Below are 22593 nucleotides of genomic sequence, written 5' to 3'. Positions count from 1 at the left end.
AACTCTGTGAGCATTACAACTAACGTTTTTTTTCCCCTCAGGAGTGACCACAAAAGTTGAAATACATGTAGACATGCACCTCATATTACACAGATTATACAATCCAGAAAAGCTGTGAGCAAATTAAAGTTTGAGTCAAACTTTAAAGGTGAGTCATGTCATTCCCTAGACATCCTTGAGTCCTGGATAATTATATGAAGTCTGTGACTTTCTTTTTGCAATGCAAAGAAAACTAATAATAAACTCCTGACTTATTTTTATAAATATGGGTTTCTTAAGCATAAATTTCTTAGACTTTCTACCTATTTTTCCAGCTCACTTTCCTCTTCCATTTCCTCTACTGGTCTCTTAAGTGCAGGGATTCTCAATACTCTGACTTATTTCTTCTCTCATCTATACATCTTCTCAACGCATGTTCCTGATTGTCCTTTGCAGAGTCAGATACCAGCTAGCTATTTCTGCTTGGATCTCTACAGTTACCTCTAGTTTAACACTTTCAAACCCTTGGTTGGTATCTTTCCTCTCCATTTCTGTAAATAGCACTCCAACTGCCAGTTGCAAAATGTCTTATATATGATTGATAAGATTACTATTAACCAGATTCTACCCTTGAGCTACTCATGACTCAGTTAACATCTCTTGCTCACATCAACCTCGAGCAGTGTCTTGTGGATAGGTAGGAGTGATGAATAGGAGATGATGAAGACAGGAGGATGGGAGCATAGAATTAGCTTGGTACCAACTCTTCTAACACCCTTGGAAGAGTTAAGTCAACGGGCATGGCAGTAAGATCCAGGTACATGTTCTATGGGAGTAGAAAGCATCACCACCCTCTTATTATCTATAGCTACATCAGAGAAATCCTGATCCAAAGCAACTTTCTCAAACAAGGATTATGCCAAATCAATGCAGACTCATGCTTGGAAGACTTTTAGGGAGTGACACATGTAGAGTGGGAAAATGTAAGAAATCTTGAGCCGTCAGTTCTTAAATGTCTCATTGTTCTGTTGCCAAGTGCTCCACATCAATGTTGCAAATGCCCTCCTGGCCCCATACCATGTTTGGGAGCAGCAGGGAGGCATAGAGAGGCAGAAATGAGAAACAGGAGAAAAATCCCATGTGTGACTGAGTTTTTAAATTGACTTGATAGAGAACTCACTGAGCCCGAGTTTGTCTATGTGTAAGTAGGTTAAGCTTCTACAGCAGACAGGAATACCCAAAGTAACATGAGAGATGAAGTATTGCTTGATTGTTCATGTGTGCCTGTGATCTGTGAAATGTGGAGCTACCATGCACATAAACAAATGTGGTGGGTGCCTTTAGACTTTCCGTTCTTGAAGTAGGAATGGAGAAGTTGGTTCTGCTGTTGACATAAGTGACTTTATTTCATTTCTTCTCGTGGAATAGGGCAATGGAGTCTACTAGTTTTGAAAGTAGAATTTAATAAGACAATTTTTGCTTGCAGAGCAATAACATACTGAGGTGATACCATGGGTCCATAACGAACTCACTGTGCAACTTTAAGTGATCTTCAGTCCCTGCAGTAACCGTACAGTTACATTAACTTCACATGTGCCAAGGACAAATTTTCTATCTTCCTGTCTTTTAATAATGAAAAGACAGCACATGCCGGTGTGATGGTTAATGTCACTGTCAGCTTAACTGGATTTAGAATCACTCAGAGACATCTCCAGAGAGGTTTAGTGGAGAAGGGAACACCCAACCTGAATGCGATGTCACCATCTCATTGGTGGAGGGCAAGACTGACCCAAAAGAGAAAAAGGAGAAACCTATCAGGACACCAGCATTCACCTCATTCCATCTCCTGACTGTGGACAGAATGTGGCCTCTCCCACCATGACAGACTGTACCCTCAGGCTGTTTGTCAAAGGTATCTCATTTCAGCAACATAAAAAGTAACAGATGCTTTGCCAGAAAGGTACACATCCTCTGGAATAATCCTTTAGCTCCTTCAAAGGAGAGTCTTTGAAATTACATGTTTTTTTTTTTTTAAATAAGAAAAGCAAAATATTTGCCCCTTACCTTCACACCAAGGATTGAAGAGAATATATGTGTCTGTTTCTGGGTCTCTGCGGGTGCGGAGGATCCCATAGGGGGTCCAGACAGCAACATACATGCGGAATTTCCCTACAATGCACTCAGGGGAAGACTGGATGGACAGTCGGACAGACCTGTCTTCATTCATTATAACCTTAGCCCCCCACTTTCCACTTTGCAGCTCTGACACTACCGGCACTGGGATATAGGTGCCCTTGTTCTCCTGAGGGTAGCGACCTGCAAGGAAAGAGAAGAAATGGGGGTAAGAGGATTTCACAGAGCATTTCTGTTCTCTATCATCTCGTGAGTGAAGGAGGAAAGTGCTCCACTAGGCTAGAGTTTTTTGTATTATTTTTATTTTACATGTATGGGTGTATTGCCTGCATGTATATAAGTGCACCTGTGTTGTACAATGCCTGCAGAGGTCAGGAGAGGACATAGGATTCCCTGGAACTGCAGTTATGGACAGTTGTTAGCTACCATGTGGGTGCTGGGATTTGAACCCAGGTCCTCTGCAAGAGAAGCTGGTGCTCTTAACTGCTGAGCCATCTCTCCAACCCTGTGGCTTGAATTTTTTAAAAGTAGCTATGTTCACGTCCGCTGCCAATAACCATGACAGCAGTTGATTTTCCTAATTTCTTAAGGTTTGGGTTTGCCAAGACTACAATTTTTTTTTTTAAAGAAAACACGTCTTGGGGAGATTTTTATTGGTTGATACCCGAAGCTGTTCTCTATTGCTGATGAGACAATACCACAGACTATGTAGCTTACAAAGGAAAGAGGTTTATTTGGGGTCACACTTCCTGTCCATGGCTAAAGGGCCACATCTGGCAATGGCCTCTTGCTAAAGAATCCCAGGTCAGCTCAGAGCAACACATGGTGAGAAGTGAAGTGTGTGTCCTGGTCTCCTTTTCTCTTTGTCTGAGTCACCAGTCTTGATCTTGAGGATCCCACTTGATGATCCATCTAATCCTGATTACTCCTGGAGGCCCCATCAAAACACAGTCAGATGAAGTTTCAATCCTTATAACGCCTCATAATGGGATTAAATCTGAACCTTTATTTGGGAGCAGGCAAGCTTTATGCATTGGTTAGGCAATAAATTCAAATGAGATGTAGAAACATCAATTTGACGTTAAATCTTCGCTTTATTATTCTCTGAAATTCTACTCTCAAAAAGTTGCAATCATTTTTAATAAAAAACTTTAAAAACGAAAGTAGTATACAACATTGTTTTTAGAATCATAGGCAAAGATTTTTTGTTTATTCTAAATTCAATTTATGATATCACCTGGAATAGAATTATACTTACAAACTGTCCCTATGTAGCCATTTTTATATTTAAAAAACCTAAGCATGTGCTCGCTGCTAGTCCCATTAATGCCTTAGATTTATGTCACAGGGTAAAGAGCTGAAGTTCCCTAGGGCTGGACAAATGGCTCAGCGGTTAAGAACACTGGTTGTTCTTGCAGAAGACCTGGGTTCAAATCCCAGCACCCACATGCCAGTTAACGACGGTCTGTAACTCCAGTCCTGGGGGATCTGACAGCCTCTTCTGACCTCTGTGGGCATTGCATGACACGGGTGCACTTACCTACATGCAGGCAATATACAAATACACATAAAATAAAAATAGTAAATAATTATTTTTTTAAAGTGAAAAAAAACAAGAGTTGACGTTGCCCTGGGAAGTGACCTGAGTTTGAATTTGGGCTCTGCTATTTCTTACCCTTGTAGCCTCTGAACTTTACAAATCCATATTCTCTTGTCTTTATCTTAATCTATAAACATGGATAAGAATACTGTCTAGTTCACAGGGGGACAAAATAAAATAACACATGCATGATGCTAATTTTCAAGAGTACTGAGGATTGAACCCAGGCTTTGTGCATGGTAGGCATCCATCCCCAGTCCTTTGTTTTTGACAGGGTTCCCTCAAGTTTCCCAGGCTGGCTTTGAACTTGCTTAATAACCCAGGAAGGCCTTGAACTTGCATGCCTCCTGCCTCTGTCTCCTGAGTAGGATTATAGGCCTGTTCCACCAGACCCAGCTCCATGTAAAAACCCTGGTACACAATTTCTCATATATAACAAATATCTGAAAATTGTTAGCTATTATTTGAACTGAAGATTAAATATGAGGTCATTTCATAACATTTCCAGGCTCATCATAGTTCATGTGTAAGCTATCTCAAAGTATAGGCCATTTTCCCTTATTGCTCATATTTTGGGTCAAATTCTTATCACATGGCTTTTAACCTCGCCTAACATTCTTTAACAATTTGGCTTATAATTTAACTTACAGTATAATTTGGTAAAAGATCAAATTCATAACTGTTTTTGGTAATTTTTTATTGATTACAGAATTTCATACAAGGCATTTTGGTCACATTCCAATGCCTTCACCCCTCTCCAGCTCTTCCTCACTACTCCCCTGGATTTCATGTCCTCCATTATTATCTCTCTCCTTTCCTTCCTTCCTTCCATCCTTTCTTTCTTCCTTCCTTCTTTCTCTCTTTATTTATTGATTGTTTTGTGTGTTTTAAAGACTTAGCTCCAATCTGTGCCTCCCAAGTGCTCCTGGGTGTGGGTACACACCCTGAAGCCTAGTCAACCTTCAAGGCATCACACCAGTAAGGAAAACTGACTCTCCCACTTGGCACCCATTAGTAACCAATAGATTCTCAGCTAGGGCTGGAGCTTTATGCCTACTAGCCCCACCCATGCTGGGCCCTTGTCTTGCTTCCACGTCTTGTGCATAGTTCTTTTAAACTGGAACAAACTATCTTTTTCTTGACTCGAAAGATACACATCTGCCAAGTTTGCAAATTTCAGGCATAAACAAAAAAAAATCTTCCAGAGCAAAGCTTATTCTATTCTATGGTTTTCTCTTTATTTCTAATAAATATTTTTATTAATCCTTTGAGAATTTCATACAATGTATTTTGATGATATTCATGCCCAAATCCTCCCCTTAGCGCCGCCCATGTCCACTTCTACCTCCCTAGGGCCCCAACTTCTTGTTATATAAACAATGCAGAACATTTCACAAACAAAGTTAGATCTTAGCTTCTCTAGCTATTCAGGTCTTAACAAAACCCTGGTAGGCATATAGTCAGCATTCAAAAGGAGGTGGTTTTATAAGTTACTTCTGTATAATTCTATAAGGTTGCTTAATTTTAATGAAAATAATGATTTATACAGTGCCAACCAGGGAGAAAGATCAGGACCCTGGTGCTTTTCTGTGTGTCAGTAGTATCCATTAATCATAGTTCAGAACAAGTATCACATATACTCATCATAAATCCAATAAAGACTTGCATGTGGTTCTCTGCCAAGAAACCACAATTTGAGCACTACAAATTTTTGTCTAAATAATGCTCTTGGGAACACATGGGCTCAGCCTCCAAGGAGTCCCTACATCAATCTATCTTCAAGAGCATGTTTATTTCAAGCTACCTATGTCTGCCCTTTTTCTGCCCAAACTTCCCTTCCCTTCCCTTCTCCTGTCTGTGCATGCTCAGACTTTGGGATGAAATTGCTCTTTTCTCCAGAGACCCTGCTTCTCTCTAGAGTTCCCACCGCAGGGGGAGTGTAGACATCAAAGGCAATCTCATGGGATATTACTTTAGTTCTTCAAACAGCAGATGCCACCAAACACTGATATAGATTTCAAACGTATGGCATTAAAAAAAGACTGGGGCTGGAGAGATGGATCAGTGGTTAAGAGCACTGACTGCTTGTGATGGCTAATCCTGGGTGTCAACTTGATTGGATCTGAGATTAACTGAAATGAAAGAGATATTCTTGATTGGATCATCTAAAGCCAGAAGACACACCCTAAATGTGGGCGTTACCTTCTGATGGCAGCTGGTATAAAAGACCAAGGCAGAGGAGAACGTGGGGCTTTTGGCAGCTTGCCTTCTCTCTCGCTGGTGAGTTCGTCTTGCTGCTGTAGACTGAAGACTAGCTGATATTTTGGAATTTGTCAGACCTTCAGCACCGGATTGGGACTGCTGAGACATCCAGCCTTGTGGACTGAGCGACTACAGATTCTCAGCCTCTCCAGTGTGGTGCAGCCATTGTTGGACTACTCAGACTCTATCCTGTGAGCTAAGCTGATAAATCTCTATACATGTATATTCATTCTACTGGTTCTGTTTCTTTGGAGAACCCTGACTAATACACTGCTCTTGCAGAGGACCTGGGTTCGATTCCCAGCACCCTCATGGCAGCTAACAACCATTTACAACTCTAGTTCCAGGTGAATCCAATGCCCTCTTCCGACCTCCATGGGCATTTCAAGGCATGGGTGCACTTAACATATATATAGGAAATACACTCATACACATAAAAATAAAAATAATAAATAGAATACAATAAATTTTAAAAGACTGTGAAAACTATCGACCAAACTTCCAGGCAGAATGTGCCCACTTGTGCAATAGTGGTACTACTATTATGAAGGTAAACTGTTTTCTGACTGAATCTGAGGTCTGCTGCATGGGAGGGAACACATGCGTGTTACTGTAAACTTAGTGGAAGACTCATAGTGAAGGAAATCATAGGTCCTCAGCAAGAACCAAATCTTAGTGTTTAGCTAAAATGACATGGTGTCAAGCTGCCATATATTTATATTTTTTACCTATAGATGAATGTTACTCTTAGCCTTAATCAGAGAAGTCTCTCTTTCCAATGAACAGTGGTCAATGCAGATTCATAGCTATACAACATGCTGAGAATGGATGCTCAGCCCCAAGTAAGTCATTTGTACCATTGTTTCCAAGGCTCAGGGAACATTGTGGAAGAGGGGACAGAAAGAATGTGAGGGCCCGAAAATGGGAGAAAATGCTTTGAAACATTTTCTGGGCAAAGCACAGCCACTGCAATCATGAACCCATAGCAGTTGTAGATGCTGCTCTGGGTCTGCACAAGAACAGGCCCTTCAGCAATTAGCCATGGATACAGGAGGAGCACAGCAGAGCCCACCACTCACTGCTGGAGACTCTCTCACTGCTGGAGTTCTCACTACTGACGGATTCATGGGGAGGGCAAATCATTGCCTTCAGTTGTCTTTTGACTGGTGACTCTACCAGGCTCCAAAGGATAGTTTCAATTTGATGGTCACACAGATGGCCCTTGTTAAACTAAGTGGATCACAAAACCAAACTAAAAGTCATGAGTCTTAGAAAGAGGCAGTTAGGGATAAGGGGAGATAGATAGGAATTGAAAAGAGGTAAGAAAGAAAGCAAGAGAGACAGAGACAGAGACAGAGAGTAATAAGTATGTTTTATATATATATTAAATCATCATATAACAAAATTAATTTAGATAGACATAAGTAAATATGGAAAAGTTGACTTTAAGAGACAAAAGTATATTTGATAATGATAGATGTGATTTTTTAAGTGGGAGATGATTAAAAGAAGTTTAAAATGAATTACATAAGCATGTACCTTTGGGAACAGCCAGGAACTGGGAAAGTTTGAGTGTCCTGTGAGTATCTTTGTACCTGCTGTGGACTCAGACCTCAGTTGTACAATTTCACTCACATCTACTTTGGTCGAGAATATCCACAGAACTAAGACAATCCTGAGTTCCCAGTACAGGTTGTGTATCCTTTGTCTGAAATGCTTAGAACCAGAAATATTTTGGAATTCTGATTTTTGTTTGCATTTTGGAGTGTTCAAATACATATAAGAAAAATGTGGAAAGGACTCGAGTCTAAACACAAAATTCACTTCTTTCATATAGATCTTATATACACAACTTGAAAATCATTTTATACTGTATTTAATAAATTATGCATGAAACAGCATTGCATGGTATGGGAATTCCCACTTGCAGTGTTATGTTAGCACTAAAATATTTTTGGATTTTAGAGGATTTCATTTTGGATTTTCAGATTCAGGATGCTATGCCTGTATCAAGCTTCAAAAACTCACAATAATTTGACCTACAAAATCCACACTATTAAAAACCGTATGACTTTGAACCTAACTGTAGACTAACATAAAGACTCTAATGTGAAATTTCATCCGGTGAGAAGGGTCTTCTTGCTTTTATACCAATTTGCCCTCAACCTCACGGTCCTCCTGCCTCTGCCTCTGCCTCTCGAATGCTGAGATTACAGGTGTGCTCCACACATCAAGCAGGAAAGATTTTCAGTTGTGTAGCAATATTTCTTATTCTGTGCTATTATTCTAAGTGCTTAAGAGCCATCATGAATGAAAAAGTTACTCAGTCTTGTGCTCATTAGCTTATAGTCCTCAGAAAAAGACAGTGCCTGTGTGTTTATTTTCTGTTACTCTTTTATTCCTTGCAGAGGAAACTATTATTATCACCCTAATTTCATGAATCAAGAGAATAAGACAGAGCCACTAGGTGGTTTTCCCAGGGTGGCATAACTGGTAGACAGTGGAGTTAATACTTGAGCTGGGTAGTTTGGCTTGTAGTCTGGGAGTTTGACCACGAGGCTCTATGTCAACTGTTTTTTGTTAAAAATTCTTTAGAGTTGGTGAGAACTTTGTCTGTTTCTGTCTGTCCAATTAACTACTGGTACAACTTGGGGAAAATCATTTAATTCTCCGAGCTTCCATTTCCTTGACTCTTTTCCGTTCCATTCTGGAAAAGGAAAGAAAATCAATTTTATCACATAATGAAATCTTTATGCCTGATAGTCAGTAGGGGCTGGCTCAGAGACATCCATTGTTTGTGGTTTAACACAGGAACTCCTGGAAAGTAAAGGTGGAAGGAAGAGGTGATCCTTCTCTGGTTCTGGACCTGAAGACAGATAGGTTCTCAGGGAAAGCTGGTTACCAGTGTTGAAGGAAGTATTCTGGTTAAGGAGAAAGCTCTGATGCTTACAGTGTAATGCTTAGCAAATTTTCACCCCCTCTACACTAAAATCCCTCTGTTTTGTGGAGATAATGGTGGCTACAGTTTGTGATGAGAAAGCCCTTAATGGAGGGAAATTAGTGTCAGGCGCCACTGTCCCTGGCTTTCTGATTTTTCTTTATTAAACATTTTATTATTTTTATTTTATGTGTATGAGTGTACTGTCTGCATGTATGTAAGTGCATCTGTGTCGTGCAATGCCCTTGGAGGTCAGAAGACAGCATCAGATCCCCTGGAACTGGAGTTACTGGAGTTACAGACAGTTGTTAGCCACCATGTGGGTGCTGGGAATCAAAGCCCAGGTCCTCTGCAAGAGCAGCCAGTGCTGTTAACACCTGAGCTATCTCTTGAGTCCCAACTCTCTGACTCTTCTAGATCACCATTTCTGGGAAGCCAAGATGTTTCCTCCATTACCAACAATCCTGTATAGCCCAAATCTACCTTCAAGGCCAGTTTATCCTTGTTTTAAAATCTTGAGTTGCTTAATTTTCTGCCAGAACTTGTATAGGCAAAAACAAAACAAAACAAAACAAAACTAACAATAACAACAACAACAACAAAGCCCTTAGCATTTCCATGGTCACTATGGCAGAAAAACCTGCCATACAATCAATAACCACTTTTGATTTTCTGAGTTATTCAGTTCATCCCTTGGAGTAAAGGTCAGCAAGCTGTGACCCATGGGTCAAATGCCATGAGATGTTTGTTTATATAAATAAAGCTCTATTGGAACACAGTTGTTCATTTGTCTGTGCATTATTGTGCTGCACCAGCAGAGACCTACAGTGGTCTACAATACCTAAATGTTTACTATTTGGCCCTTAAGTAAGCATTTACTAAGTTCAGCCTTAGAGGCTGCATTTCATTTTACTTATACAAAGGGTGATTTGTTATAGACACTCCGTGTCTGAAACATGGACCTAAGGAGAAAAATGAATTAATTACCATAAAGTCTCCTAGCTCAGTTCCTTACAATCCCAGGAATTACTGAAAACCCGAGAAACTATGTGTGTTATTTCATTAATTTCACCATTCATAGCGAAAATGCTCAACCTTAAGACCCTGACTGTGGTTTAGAATTTCCAGGGCAGTTCCTGAAGAGGTGGAAACCAAGTGCCAAGCATAAAGGCTTCTGTTGGGGGATTTTAAGCACACTCTGTGAGAAGATTTTTACAGATGGGACATTGAGGCTTAATGAAGATATTCCATAACCAGGTGAAAGTAGACGCAAAGGTTTGACTTGACCGCTGCCCTTGCACCATGAAGGCTGTTCACCTTGCTCTGCATCTTTGCTTTTTCAGTTTTCAGTGCTCTTATTTATTTATTTTTAATTTTTAAAAAAACTTCACTGAGAATTTCATACATGCATATAAGTTGTTTTTACCAAATCCATGCCCACTCCCTTGCCTCCAACATTCCACCCTCTGAAGAGGTAACCCTAAAATCTTTTAAGGATTAGATACAAACTCCCAAACACTTTGGACATTTTTGGCCTTTGGAACAGAGTATGTTGCTGACAGACTCAAGGACATTTTGACTTTTCGCCAATAAACGGGCAACATTTCTTTGGGGTCTTTTTACCCTAACTGCCTAACCAATTCCTACCTCCTATTCCTATCACACCATCCTCTGAAAGCGTTACGTAAATTGCTGATATGGAGTACCCCTTCAGTGGGTCTATCTAAAAGACCCCCAAATTGTATAACTCTTGTCTCTAAGGGGAAAAGAAAGTCCTTGAATTATGAATAGGAAGGAGAAGTAAAGGCAAGAGTAATTAGCATCACAAGTTCTAGACAGGGAACTAGAAAAAAGTCAGAACAGGGCAATTTTTAAATGTTCATATCTGAGTCCATTGGAGTTTCTTGACAAGGGCTTCCAAAAGCATCCCTCTAATGGGTTCATCCTTATTTTTCTTTTGTCTTCCAAGGTTGGACTAGTTTGCTGGGAAAAGTGGCTAGATACTCAGGTGAGGATCCAGTGACCCTGCTTGGCACTCCTTTAATGAATGAGCATAACCGTCAACACGCCCAGTTGTGACTATGTTTAGCGATCAGGCTCAGTGGAAGTCGTGATAATGGTAGTTATTTCATGTAGAAGGGACTGCTGTATGGAACAGGTGAAAGATGCTAGAAAGAACAGAGGAAGATGGAAGAAAACAAAGAAAAATAAATATGCAAGATCTGAAGAGTGTGAAGAAAAAAAAACAGAGCCAATTTGTGGCTGTGGACAACAGATGTGTCGGGAACAGGTGAAAGATGCTAGAAAGAACAGAGGAAGATGGAAGAAAACAAAGGAAAATAAATATGCAAGATCTGAAGAGTGTGAAGAAAAAAAAAACAGAGCCAATTTGTGGCTGTGGACAACAGGTGTGTCAGCTGGATGCAGAATCAAAGGGGTGAGAAGGGAGAGCTGGTAAGAAGATTGCATGGGGGCTTGGGCTAATACAGATTTGAGCTGGTTGCTAAAGTAATTTTAGCACTAAAAGGTAAAGAGAGAAGGCTGAGCAGTCCTGCTGATGTGATAAGGTCACGTGGCTCCAGAGCAACATCTGGAAAGGAATCAGGAATAGGCAGTGATTCCATGAGTTCCAAAGGGAGGCAAAACACAACACGCAGTTTGCAGGCCTGTTCCTTTTCACTATACAGAAAAGCTGGTTATTAATGTGAGACATGGCATGTCAATAGGACCTCAGGGTCTTGTCAGCAGCTCCATTACACCGTGTTTAATTCTGAGTGCAATGATTTCAATGACAGCACTGGGGAAGGATTTTCTGTGATTGAGCTGTGAGGAAGGAAGGTGTGACAGAGTAGTATTTCATCTCACTAAATAGCCCTTCTCACCCTCAGGGGCCTGCATGTTCTAGAGACCACCATCTGGCTACAAGCAGAACTCCCATCTATCAACATGCATGACTGCGACTGGACAGATTCAGGTGTGAAACAAAGCTGTGCACAGGTGATTCCCATGTATGTGTTTGCTTACAGTACATAGCGCCCACAGAGACATTTTCCTCCACCACCATATTGTATAATTTGATGCTAAAGGACAACCAGAGCAAGAAAAAGACAAATCAGAAATAAAGATAACAAGGAAAAAAGATAACACAAATGATTCTCATTTTGTTTTTAACAATTTAGTCTTCGTAAATGGGCTATCAGACATCAGAGGTTAAAATTATCAATTGCATTCTTTCACACTCACTTAAAACTGATGTTGTCATGGGGAAGACACATCTGTCAATCACTGGTCCCTCTAACACTCTGAAATGAAGAAGTCAGTAACTTAGGACATACATTTTTGTCATCTCTCTAGCATGCTGTCTATAATTCTGTTCTTGTGTGTTCTACTTGATAATTGTAAAATCTTTGGCCATGTGAGCCTTTATTAACTATCAAAAATGCCCAAGGAAAATTTCATCTTCTTTCTTGGTCAATTAAATATCTATTTCTCCTATTAAACTGAACTAAGACATGTTCTTACGATCTGCGTAGCCCCTTAGGATGTTAAAATGCTTCGCATTGAGCACTGCTCCATAAATGTCAATGGGACTGAACTGAGCCCTTTGTAGTATCACACTCTTAGACAACATTGCAAAGATTTTGGAGGATCAGAAATGAGACATGTATCCCAAGCCAAATGTCCATCACAAAAACTCTGCAGGAAAAAAAAATATAGCTCCACACTTTTCCCTTCAGGACCTGTTTTCTGCTCTTGGACAAAGGCATTTTTGAGCTGAGCTCTATCTCCACCTCCCTGTAGTCCTCATTTAACAGTGCATTCTCCTGAGAGAATCATCCCTAAAGACTCAGGAATGCATCATATCTCCAGATATAAAGGTAAATTTCACGATGCTAATCTATTTTTCTATTTCATTCGGTTGTTTTTTTCCCCAAGACACATTTTTGTGTTTAAATAATCAGTCTATCTCCAAAAGGACTCTGAAGTATTATGTTGACAGCATGATGCAAGCTGCAGAATCGGTAGCTCCAAATGTACAGGGATGTGAAATTTGTTCTATCAGTGTCAGGATTGAGTGGGAGTTCCTGGGGACTAGGCTGGAGTACGTCTCTAAGTAACTGTTAGATCTCAAGTTACCAGGTGCAAAAATAGACCACCATTACCAGAAAAGTAACAGACAACAAGGTAGAGAAACCATAGATGGTAACAACTACGACGATAAAATCACACATGTTCAAGGGCTTTGGATGCAGCTCAGCGGTACAGCACTTGCTTAGTGTGTGAAAGGTCTTGCCTGGCTCCATGCCCAGTAGCAGGAGGAGAAGATGGTTCACTTGGTGAAGTGGATGAGGACCTGAGTTCAGTTGCTAGAACTCACATTAAAATAAAAAGCTTATGGGGGCTGAAGAGATGGCTTAGCAGTTAAGAGCACTGGATACTTTTGCAGAGGACCCCCAGGTTTGATTCCCAGCACTTACACGGTGGCTAAAAACTGTCCATAACTCCAATTTCAGGGGCATCCAACATCCTCTTCTGACTGCAGGCATTGCATGACACAGATGCACTTACACACATGCAGGAAATCACTCATACACATAAAATAATAATAATAAAAATATTTTTTTAAATGTTGGACAAGGTGGTACACACTTGTCATCCCAGTGCTGGGCAGGTAGAGTCAGGTGGATCCCAGGGCCCAGTGGTCAGCCAACCTAGCCATCTTGGTGAACTCCAGGCTAAGTGAGAGAACTTGTCTCACAATAAAGTGGGTAAAGCTCTTGAAGACAACAGATTTGGTTGTCCACTGGTTTCCACATGCATTTCCACACTGGTGCACATGTGTGCTTATGCTCCTACAGACATGAGCACCTTCTTTACACACATGAGCACACACAGAGAGTTTTCAGTTTAGCAAACATTGAAATTCCAAAGTAGAGTATAACACATTTGTCATCTCAGCTGCCAGGAGGCCAAGGCAGCAGGATTGTGAGTCCAACACCAGTCTTGTTTACATGGTATGACCCTGTTCCAACATTCCCACGGCCCCCAAAGTCACCAGCAAATCATCTCATTAAGGACTTCAGGAGCCTTGTATTTCCATTCCAAACCATGCCACTGAATCACTAGACACATACCCACACTCATACACACACACACACACACACACACACACACACACACACACACGTCCATATATACACTACTGTATAAATACATTTTTTGGATGTTTCCTAAAGCTTCCTGGCTATGATTATTCTGGTTCCAGAAAACTGGGAAAGACGTGGGAGCTTCGTAGGGACAAGGACTGAGTTTTGTTTAACTTAGTATATCCGGTGTACTCCCCATCCCCAGCTAACACAATGCTTGAGACATAGTAGGTACTTAATAAATATTTGGCAAATGGAAGCTAAGTGCTTTTAAAAACTAACACATATTCATCGATGATGAGATTTGTTGTTACACTTCTGTACACAGCACATGGTAGGCATTGATTATCTCCAACTCTCTCATTGATCGTCTCTTCTATCCTTACACCCCCTCCCACCTAGGTCTTAATAAGCACTATTCTACATCCAGGTTGAACTGTGTTTTAATTGCCGCATATGAAAGAAAACATGGTTCTTGTACTTCTATATCTGGCTTATTCTGTTTAACATAATGTCCTCCATTTCCACTAATGGCAGAATTTCATTTTCTTTACGGCTGTGTGCTACATGTCTTCCTGCATACATCTGTTGATGGGCTGGTGGGCAGATGCCATATGTTAGAATCTGAGTACTCTTTAGGGTGTATTGTTGACCTTAATTTTATTTTGCTTTCCTTTCAGTGCTTCCTAAGTCACTACAAACCTTCTTTTGAAGTAAGATGCCATCTTGTGAAACATCCACAAAACCAGCAGTGTTCCCAGCATCTGGGATGCCAGCCCTGAGGCAGACAGAGGGATAACCCAACAGAGGCAATGACTTGTCTTGTCTCAGAAAACTCCTCGGAGAAAATGACCTTGGGAATCTAATCTCAAAGGAGGATGTGATAGTCACAGTGACCAGAATGTGAACTCACACAGTGGACAAAGTGGGAGGAGTCTCCCTAGTAGAAAGCAAGGTGAAAGTGTGCACCGTATGCAGGCCGTGAGAACAACTTGGGATGCTGTGGCAGGGGAAGCAGCTGACCTAGAAAGGTCAGAACTATGGGGACCTTGTGCAAAGCCATTTGGATTGTGTCACTGGAAGATGCTGGGAATGGGGCTCCTCGAAGCACTGAAATGCTTGCTATGGTCCAATTGAGGTTGGATAAAGTGATGGGGGAATTATGGCAACATAGGAAGAAAAGGGACCTGAGTCCTGGGGTCTTACCTACTTCTGCAGGAAAGGCAGGAAACTTCAGGAACCCCCGATGAAGCCAAAGTCACTTACTGAGGGAGTCCAAGTTTTTCTACAGACATCTCACCGAAAGATGTTAGCGGCAGTAAATAAGCTATGCTTACTTAGGACCAAAGTGGTCTATAACTTTGACTCTTTAGCAACCCCCTTCATTTGTGAATCTGGATAATGCCCCTCACAATTTCACCTTACAACAAAAGAAAATTCATTTCCAAAAAGAAAACTTTGGCTTTCCTTTGGGATGCCTACATTTCCACCCCAGTATGTCTTGTTCTTCTGAGCACTGCTTTCTTCCAACCCCTGTGTTTAAGATTTATGCTAGAGATGTCTTTAATGAACTCCTGTTCTGCTCCATAGTGGCTCAACCTGGAATTCTTTTCTGTGATGATGCTTGAAACTAGTTTTGCCTGAATGGCCTTCTCTAAGGAAAAGGAGAAAATTAGGTTGCTGGGGTTGGGGTACAGGACAAAGTGGAGCATGCCTCTGTCCCTGACATTGGTGACACAATGCTATTGCATTTTAGAAAGACCACTGAAGGATGGAAAGTGATCAGAGGGGATGAGTGGATAGAGGGAACAAATCAGAGAACCACTGAACGTACAGGTGAGGTGTGAAGATGTCTTCAGAGTGATCATAACTGACTCTGATGAGGAGCAGGCTACAAGCATAGGTGCTTGGTCATACCTGAGATGCTGGTATTGAGTGAGGGGTGTTGAGCCTAAGCCCACCCCAAGTCACCACCTCACTCTGCCTCAATGAGATTTTAAGTGTATCAGGTGCTCTTAGATGCCCAGTACACAGCCACAAAGAAAGCAGCCATCCCCTGCAGCCCAGAGATGGATGACCAGCTACAAACAATGATGAATATGTTGCTTGGAAGCGATTTTCTCTAAACACTGAGTGTGGCTGACTTTAGTACAGATTTACTGGACAAAAAGCTCAATTTCTGGAAATTATCTTAAACACACACATATGTATTGCCTCATTTGAGAGAAAACAGTATTTTTAATGCTTAATAAAAACCAATCAGCACGAAAGCCTTATAATTTAGACAAGGTTGGTTACAGAACAAAGTTCTACAAGGTAGATTTGATCTGAAGGAACAGGAAGGAGAGGATTCAAACAGTTTAAACTCTGGATCCCTGCTGCCCACATAGGAGCAGTAATGGCTATTTGTCAGGTACTGTTATTGTTGAACACTGGGTACTCCTAGATTCATCTCCTGCATCCGTCACATCTCTGCTTGATCCTACAGGAAGATACATTCCTGGGCCTCCTTGCCCTCTGGCTTCCAGGGTATGCCTCTCCTTTCTCAGATTTTGGAGAGAGGAGCTAAGTCTCCTCCGTGTTTTTGTCTCTCACTTGCTGGCCCATTGTGACTTCCGTTCCTGCTGATGGCTTCGGGCTTCTGACAAGGCCTCCTCCGCCAATAGGCTCTAGTGCAGAGAAGGGTGGTCCTGGGAGGCTTCACAACATCACCTGTTTGGAGTCTTAATTGTTTGTGACTTGTGTTCCCTTGATTAAACTTTTGCTCCTGGTCAAATCTGGAGAAGTTCCTACTTCACACTCTATACCCTGACCCTACTATAGGTTAGCTTTAACAGTTCTATGCATTTTATATATGGGTAAGCAGGCTCAGATAACTTAGGTAACTAACTTTAGACAACAGGGATCAGATTGTAGAAAAGTAATTTCGACTCAAGTCTGTTTGAATCTGAGTGATGACTGGAGAAGCCAATGAATGTCCAGTCTCTTCTGCCAGTAAAATGGCCATTATTGGTATAAATTGAACAATAATGATGACCAGGAAGGGCATTTTAGGAACCAAACACATTATTTTTCTGATTATCACCTAATACCTGACCATCACTCGGCAAAGAAAACTCACTGAGTCCATGTTATATTTTGTGTCTGAGAATGACCACATAGGAAGCAAAGAAGGTAGGTGCTGATGGGTATGATTCTGGGATTTACTTGGCTCATAGTTTTTATTGTGCACCATGTGAATGCCAACAGAGTTCTAAGTACTGAAAATACAGTGGTGTCAACAGATAGAGTCATGGAGTACACAGCTGAGAGCAAGTAAGCAGGCAATAAATAATGAAGGAATGCTGTGTCAAAAGGAGATCAGCCTATGAGAAATGAATCCAGCAGCTGAGGGGGCAAAGAGTGATGGTGATGGTGGCACTGACTTGACTTGATGAGAGCAGGGCATCTGAGCAGAGGCACGAGAAAGGTAGGGGACTGAGCCAGGCAAATATCAGACAAAGTAGCAGTACTGTGAGTACAGTGGGCCCAAGGAAGAGCCAAACCTCCATATGGCACTAGAGGTGGCTGATGTGCCCGGAGTAGAGCGGACAATGGGCAGTGAGGTCTGAGGGAACCGGGAGATCAAGCAGGGTTTTGAAGGCCATTGTTTGGACTTCAGGTTTTATTCTGAATGAAAAAGTAGGCCCTGACAAAAGATACTGAGTCTGCTTAAGCTATTTAAAATGATCACTTTGATCGGCGCATGAAGACTACAGGAAAGCAATCATGATCTCTGTGAGCATCACTTGACCTCCCAATCTATTCTGACTTTTCAGGGTGGTAATGAACATTCTGCCAATGGAGTAGAAATCAGAGAAAAGTTTGAACTGTTTATATCCAGGGGAAAGGCCATATGCTTACTTAAATTTCTTATATATAAAACCTGATTATTATCTTTCCTAAAAGGTGACTTTCACATTTAGGAGGGAAGTGCACATTGGCAACAGGAAATGTCACTCAGGGATATAGCAATTAAAGATGTGGTCAAAGAGGTTCACCTACATCACCAGTCCTCCTAGCACAGTCCCCAGCACTCCCTAGGCATGAGATTATTGAATGAGGTTCTATTGTTCTATTAGTCCATAAGGGTTAAGATCTTTGATATGCAGAGATGTAGGGGAACAAGATAGGATACTGTTTGCCGGATTTCTTAGCATAAGCCAAGCCATATACCCAAACTTCCCCCCACATCAGCCAGGTTGTTATGTAGCTCCTTCAACTGACAAAGAAAGTATTTCCATATTTTTTTTGATTTCTGCCCTCTCACACTGGGCTCTGGGAAACCCCGAAAGGTAAAGAGATATTGGAGGAGAATCACCTTGAGTGAACGTGCAGCTCTCTGACATTAGCGCTTTTGAGATCCACTTTTTCCATGCTCCCTCTCAGCTCATGGTCATGCTGTACCATATAGAACTCTTTTTTATAAGAACTGAGATTCTTCAGGAAATGGCAGTTCTGTGGGGCTGAAGCTCCATTTGCTTGCGTGGAAGTGAATGTGTTCTATCCATCGTGTGAGAAGAATGAGGCTTTCGGGTCTTAAGAGAAAGACTCATTTAGTTTAAGTCACGATAACTGAGTTAAAAGTGAAGTGTAGGACTTCTGGGTAAATTGGTGGACTAGGAGCCGATCTGAATGAGTGGCACATTATAGTTAGGAAACAAAGGGAACAGGAATATTTCTTACTCTACCTGTGACCTCTCTAGTCCCTTAATTGATTCCATCAATACCCCAACAAACATCTTCTACCATGGGACCCATGAACTTTCTCAATCATCTGACTGGTCTTGCTATGACTAACAAACACAAGAAAGCTGGGCTAAATGAGTCCTACCAGAAATCTACAAGTTGGACTGATAGGGATTTCACAGAAGGGGCTCCCAGAAACTCATACCGGGGCCACAATCAGTGCCCCAACAGGGAAAGGTAAAGCTTCAGGAGCTAAGCCCAAGCTCTACACACTGCTTTGGGTACTGCACAGTCACAACTGCTTTCAGCCCTGTGGGAATGCAGCAACCAAGGTTGAGTGGGGATCAGTCATCTCTCAGAACAGAGTCAAGAAAACTCAATGCACTAGGGGATCTGGAAATGCTAAAGAGAAGAACTAGGGCAGTAAAAATCAACACAGAGTACAGCCCTGACCAGGACCAGGAAGACAAAGCCAGGGTTCTACCAAGGATACAAAACAACATTCAGGCCAGAGAACTGATTTTCTGATAATGCCACCCAGCTCCTCCCTCCTCTATAGCAATTTCTTGTCTATATAATACAATAGGTAATTGTAGCAGGCCAACACTGTCCACTACTGTTTTACATACTTGCATACTCTTCTCTTTATTTCTTCTTTTTGCTTTTCTCACACCCACTCATCTTACTGTTACATCTCCCAAAGCCCAGGTTTGCAATATTTGGGATTATATCTATAAAATATTTATTTATTTTATTTCTATACTTGCATGTATGTAAGTGCACCTGTGTAGTGCAATGCCTGTGGAGGTGAGAAAAAGGTGTTGGATCCCTTGAAACTAGAGTTATGGACAGTTGTTAGCCATCATGTGGATGTTGGGAACCAAACCCAGGTCCTCTGGGAGAGTAGTCAGGGCTCTTCACTTCTGTGCCATCTCTCTAGCTTCCATGGGTACATATCTTTACCCGATCTTTTAAGTCTACTGTTAAGCAGCCTCCACACACACCCACTTCATTTTTCCCTTGTCTCCTTTGTATGTCTGTTTTTTCTATTCCCCATCTAATAACCTAATACTCATCACTAATCTCACCATGATTGCTCACCTCTTCTTAATTTTCCACTCACACTAAGATGCTAGTGTACATAATACCCTCAGGACCCCTTTACTCCCTAAACCAATCAGTTCTTTAAAAATGTATGTTTTGTAGCAAACAGTTTATTATCAGAGTGGCTTAACTATTGGATAGTGACTCTTGCTTCTGGCAGTAGTCAACCAAGGAGCAGACTGGAGATAGAACCTGGTGCCTGTTACACCAGTTTAAAAGACAAAAACATTATCGTAACTGCACAGAAAGAGGCAACCTGAATTAAAAGAACAACAACAAAAATTATTTTTTGCAATCAGGATCTCATTATGTATCCTTGCCTTGCCTGAAACTTGCTATGTAGAACAGGCTGACCTTGAACTCATAGGGTACCCCCTGCCTCTGCCTCCTGAATGCTGGGATTAATGGCATGCCCCATCATGGCTATCCTAACAACAAGCCTTAACCAATAGTCTTATCCGAGATGGGCAGATCTTAGCACAAAAACAGAAGTAACATAAAAAACAAAGGCAACTTTCTCCTCTAAAAATTACCAATCTCACATTAATGATTCCTGATAAAAATGACTTAGATGAAATTCCAGATTCAGAGTTCAAAAGAAGTATAAATATGGTGAAACAACTCACAGAGAACACCAATATTTACCAAGAGAACAAAGACAGCTGACAGAATAAGGAAGTCAACCCAATATATGAAAATGGAGTTTAATAAGGAGAAATACTGAAGAAAACTCAACCCAAAGTGATGGTAGAAATAAAAAACACAATAGGTCAAATAAAGCATCCAGTGGAGAGCTTCAATAGAATAGAATGGGTCATGTGGGAGATAGACTGTCCAGGTAGGAAGACAAAACCCAGGAATTTTAATTTTCATTCAAGGTCAATGATAAAGTTTTAAATAATCTATGACGATAACATGCAAGAACTTTGGAACTCCATAAAAAGGAAAAGGTATGAATTATAGGCCTATAAGAAGAATTTCTTTCCAAGGGCATAGAAAATGATTTTAATAAAATCATAGAAGGAATTTCCCCAAACCTAGGGAAAGATAAGCCCATTCAGATACAAGAGGCACATAAAACAGCAAACAAGCAGGACTATGTCATACTATAGTTAAAACAATAAACATGTAGAACACATAAAGTATATTGAAAGCTGCAAAAGAAAAAGGTCAAATCACATACAAAGGCAGGTCTATCAAAATATTTTCTAACTTTCCAATCCAAACCACAAAAGCAAGAATTTCCCAAAGATCACAATTGCCCACCTAGTCTGATATACCCAGCAAACGTATTATAATTGATGGTGAAAAGAAAACTTTCCAAAAGTAGGCTAAAGGAATTCATGACAACAAAGCTGGCCTGACAGAGGATACTAAATGGAATGCTTCAGTCTGCAGAGAAAGATAAACACAACCAAGACACTCTCAAGAGACTACAGGAAGAAAAAAATAAATGATATTATGGTACTCATTAAACAAAAGAAGACTAAGAAGGTTCCAAACACTTCAAAATCATCACAATGATGGGGAGCAAGAAACACTTTTCCATAATAGCTCTGAACATCAATGCTTCAGTTCACTCATCAAAAGACACAGACTAGCAGATTAGATTAGAAAACAGAATCTGTTTTTTGCTGCCTCCAAAAAACACACCTTACCATCAAAGATAAACACTATTTTAGGGTGAAAAGATGGAAAAAAACCCATTCCAAGCAAACAGAACCAGGAACCAAGTAGTCATAGCTATTGTAATATCTGACAAAATAGGCTTCAAACCAAAAGATGAAGAGAGTTATTTCCTACTGATAAAAGGAAAAGCCCATCAAGAGAAAATTAGAATTCTAAATATATAAACACCAAACAGGCTCATCCAATTTTGTAAAGCAAACACTATTAGATTTGAAAACATAGATAAACTGCATAAGGGTAATAGTGGGTGACTTCAATACCCCACAGCTCAACTGTACAAAAATGAATAAAGAAACACTGGACTCAATAACACCATAGGTCAAATGGGCCTAACAGATGTCTACAGAACATACCACACAAACATCAAAGAATACACATCCTTCAGGGTTTGAAGAGGTGGCTCAGTGGTCAAGAGCACCTTTGCTTTTGTGGAGGACCCAGGTTTTTTAAAAGTGTTTCCCAGGCCAGGTGTGGTGGCTCACGCCTTTAATCCCAGCACTTGGGAAGCAGAGGCAGGCAGACCTTTATGAGTTTGAGGCCAGCCTGATCTACATAGTGAGTTCCAGGACAGCTGGGGCTACAGGGAGACCCTGTCTCAAAAACACAAAAAATAAAAAAAAAAAACAAAAAAACCCCAAAAGTGTTTCCCATCCTTAGCATCATGGGAATGAAAATTAAAACTACTTTGAGATTTCATCTTACCTATCAGAATGACTAAAATTGATGAGTGGCTAACAAAAATGTGGTATATTTACGCAATGGAGTTCTATTCAGTAGTAAAGAAAGATGAAATAATGAAATTTGCAGGTAAATGGATGGATCTAGAAACTGTTATACTAAGTGAAGTAAACACAGACTCAGAAAGACAAAGGACATATATCCTCCCTCATATGTGACTCCTAGCACCATATCCTTTTAAATCCAGGTCCTTCCAATAGATGATGCTATACAGCAGTCCCTTCTGCATGAAATAACTACCATCATCACGACTTCTGCTGAGCCTGATCTCTAAA

At 40.8% G+C, this 22593-nt stretch overlaps 1 protein-coding gene across 2 annotated transcripts in view; it reads right to left on the bottom strand.

Moving 5' to 3' along the window:
• F13a1 (coagulation factor XIII A chain) overlaps window positions 1-22593 on the bottom strand; it is a 217020-nt gene that overhangs the window by 137021 nt on the left and 57406 nt on the right. The window contains exon 4 of one of the 2 annotated variants that reach the window (XM_008831654.2): window positions 2044-2295. The exons of the other annotated variant lie outside the window; for it this stretch is intronic. Within the exon in view, the coding sequence (XP_008829876.1) occupies window positions 2044-2295 (252 nt within the window). The remainder of the gene's footprint in view (window positions 1-2043; window positions 2296-22593) is intronic. 2 annotated transcript variants of the gene reach the window in all.

Source organism: Nannospalax galili, unplaced genomic scaffold (genome assembly GCF_000622305.1).
Source record: "Nannospalax galili isolate Female #2095 unplaced genomic scaffold, S.galili_v1.0 scaffold72, whole genome shotgun sequence".
NCBI classification, from domain to species: domain Eukaryota; kingdom Metazoa; phylum Chordata; class Mammalia; order Rodentia; family Spalacidae; genus Nannospalax; species Nannospalax galili.
Note: the sequence above shows the minus strand (reverse complement) of the source record. Positions and strands in the feature narration are given on the sequence as shown.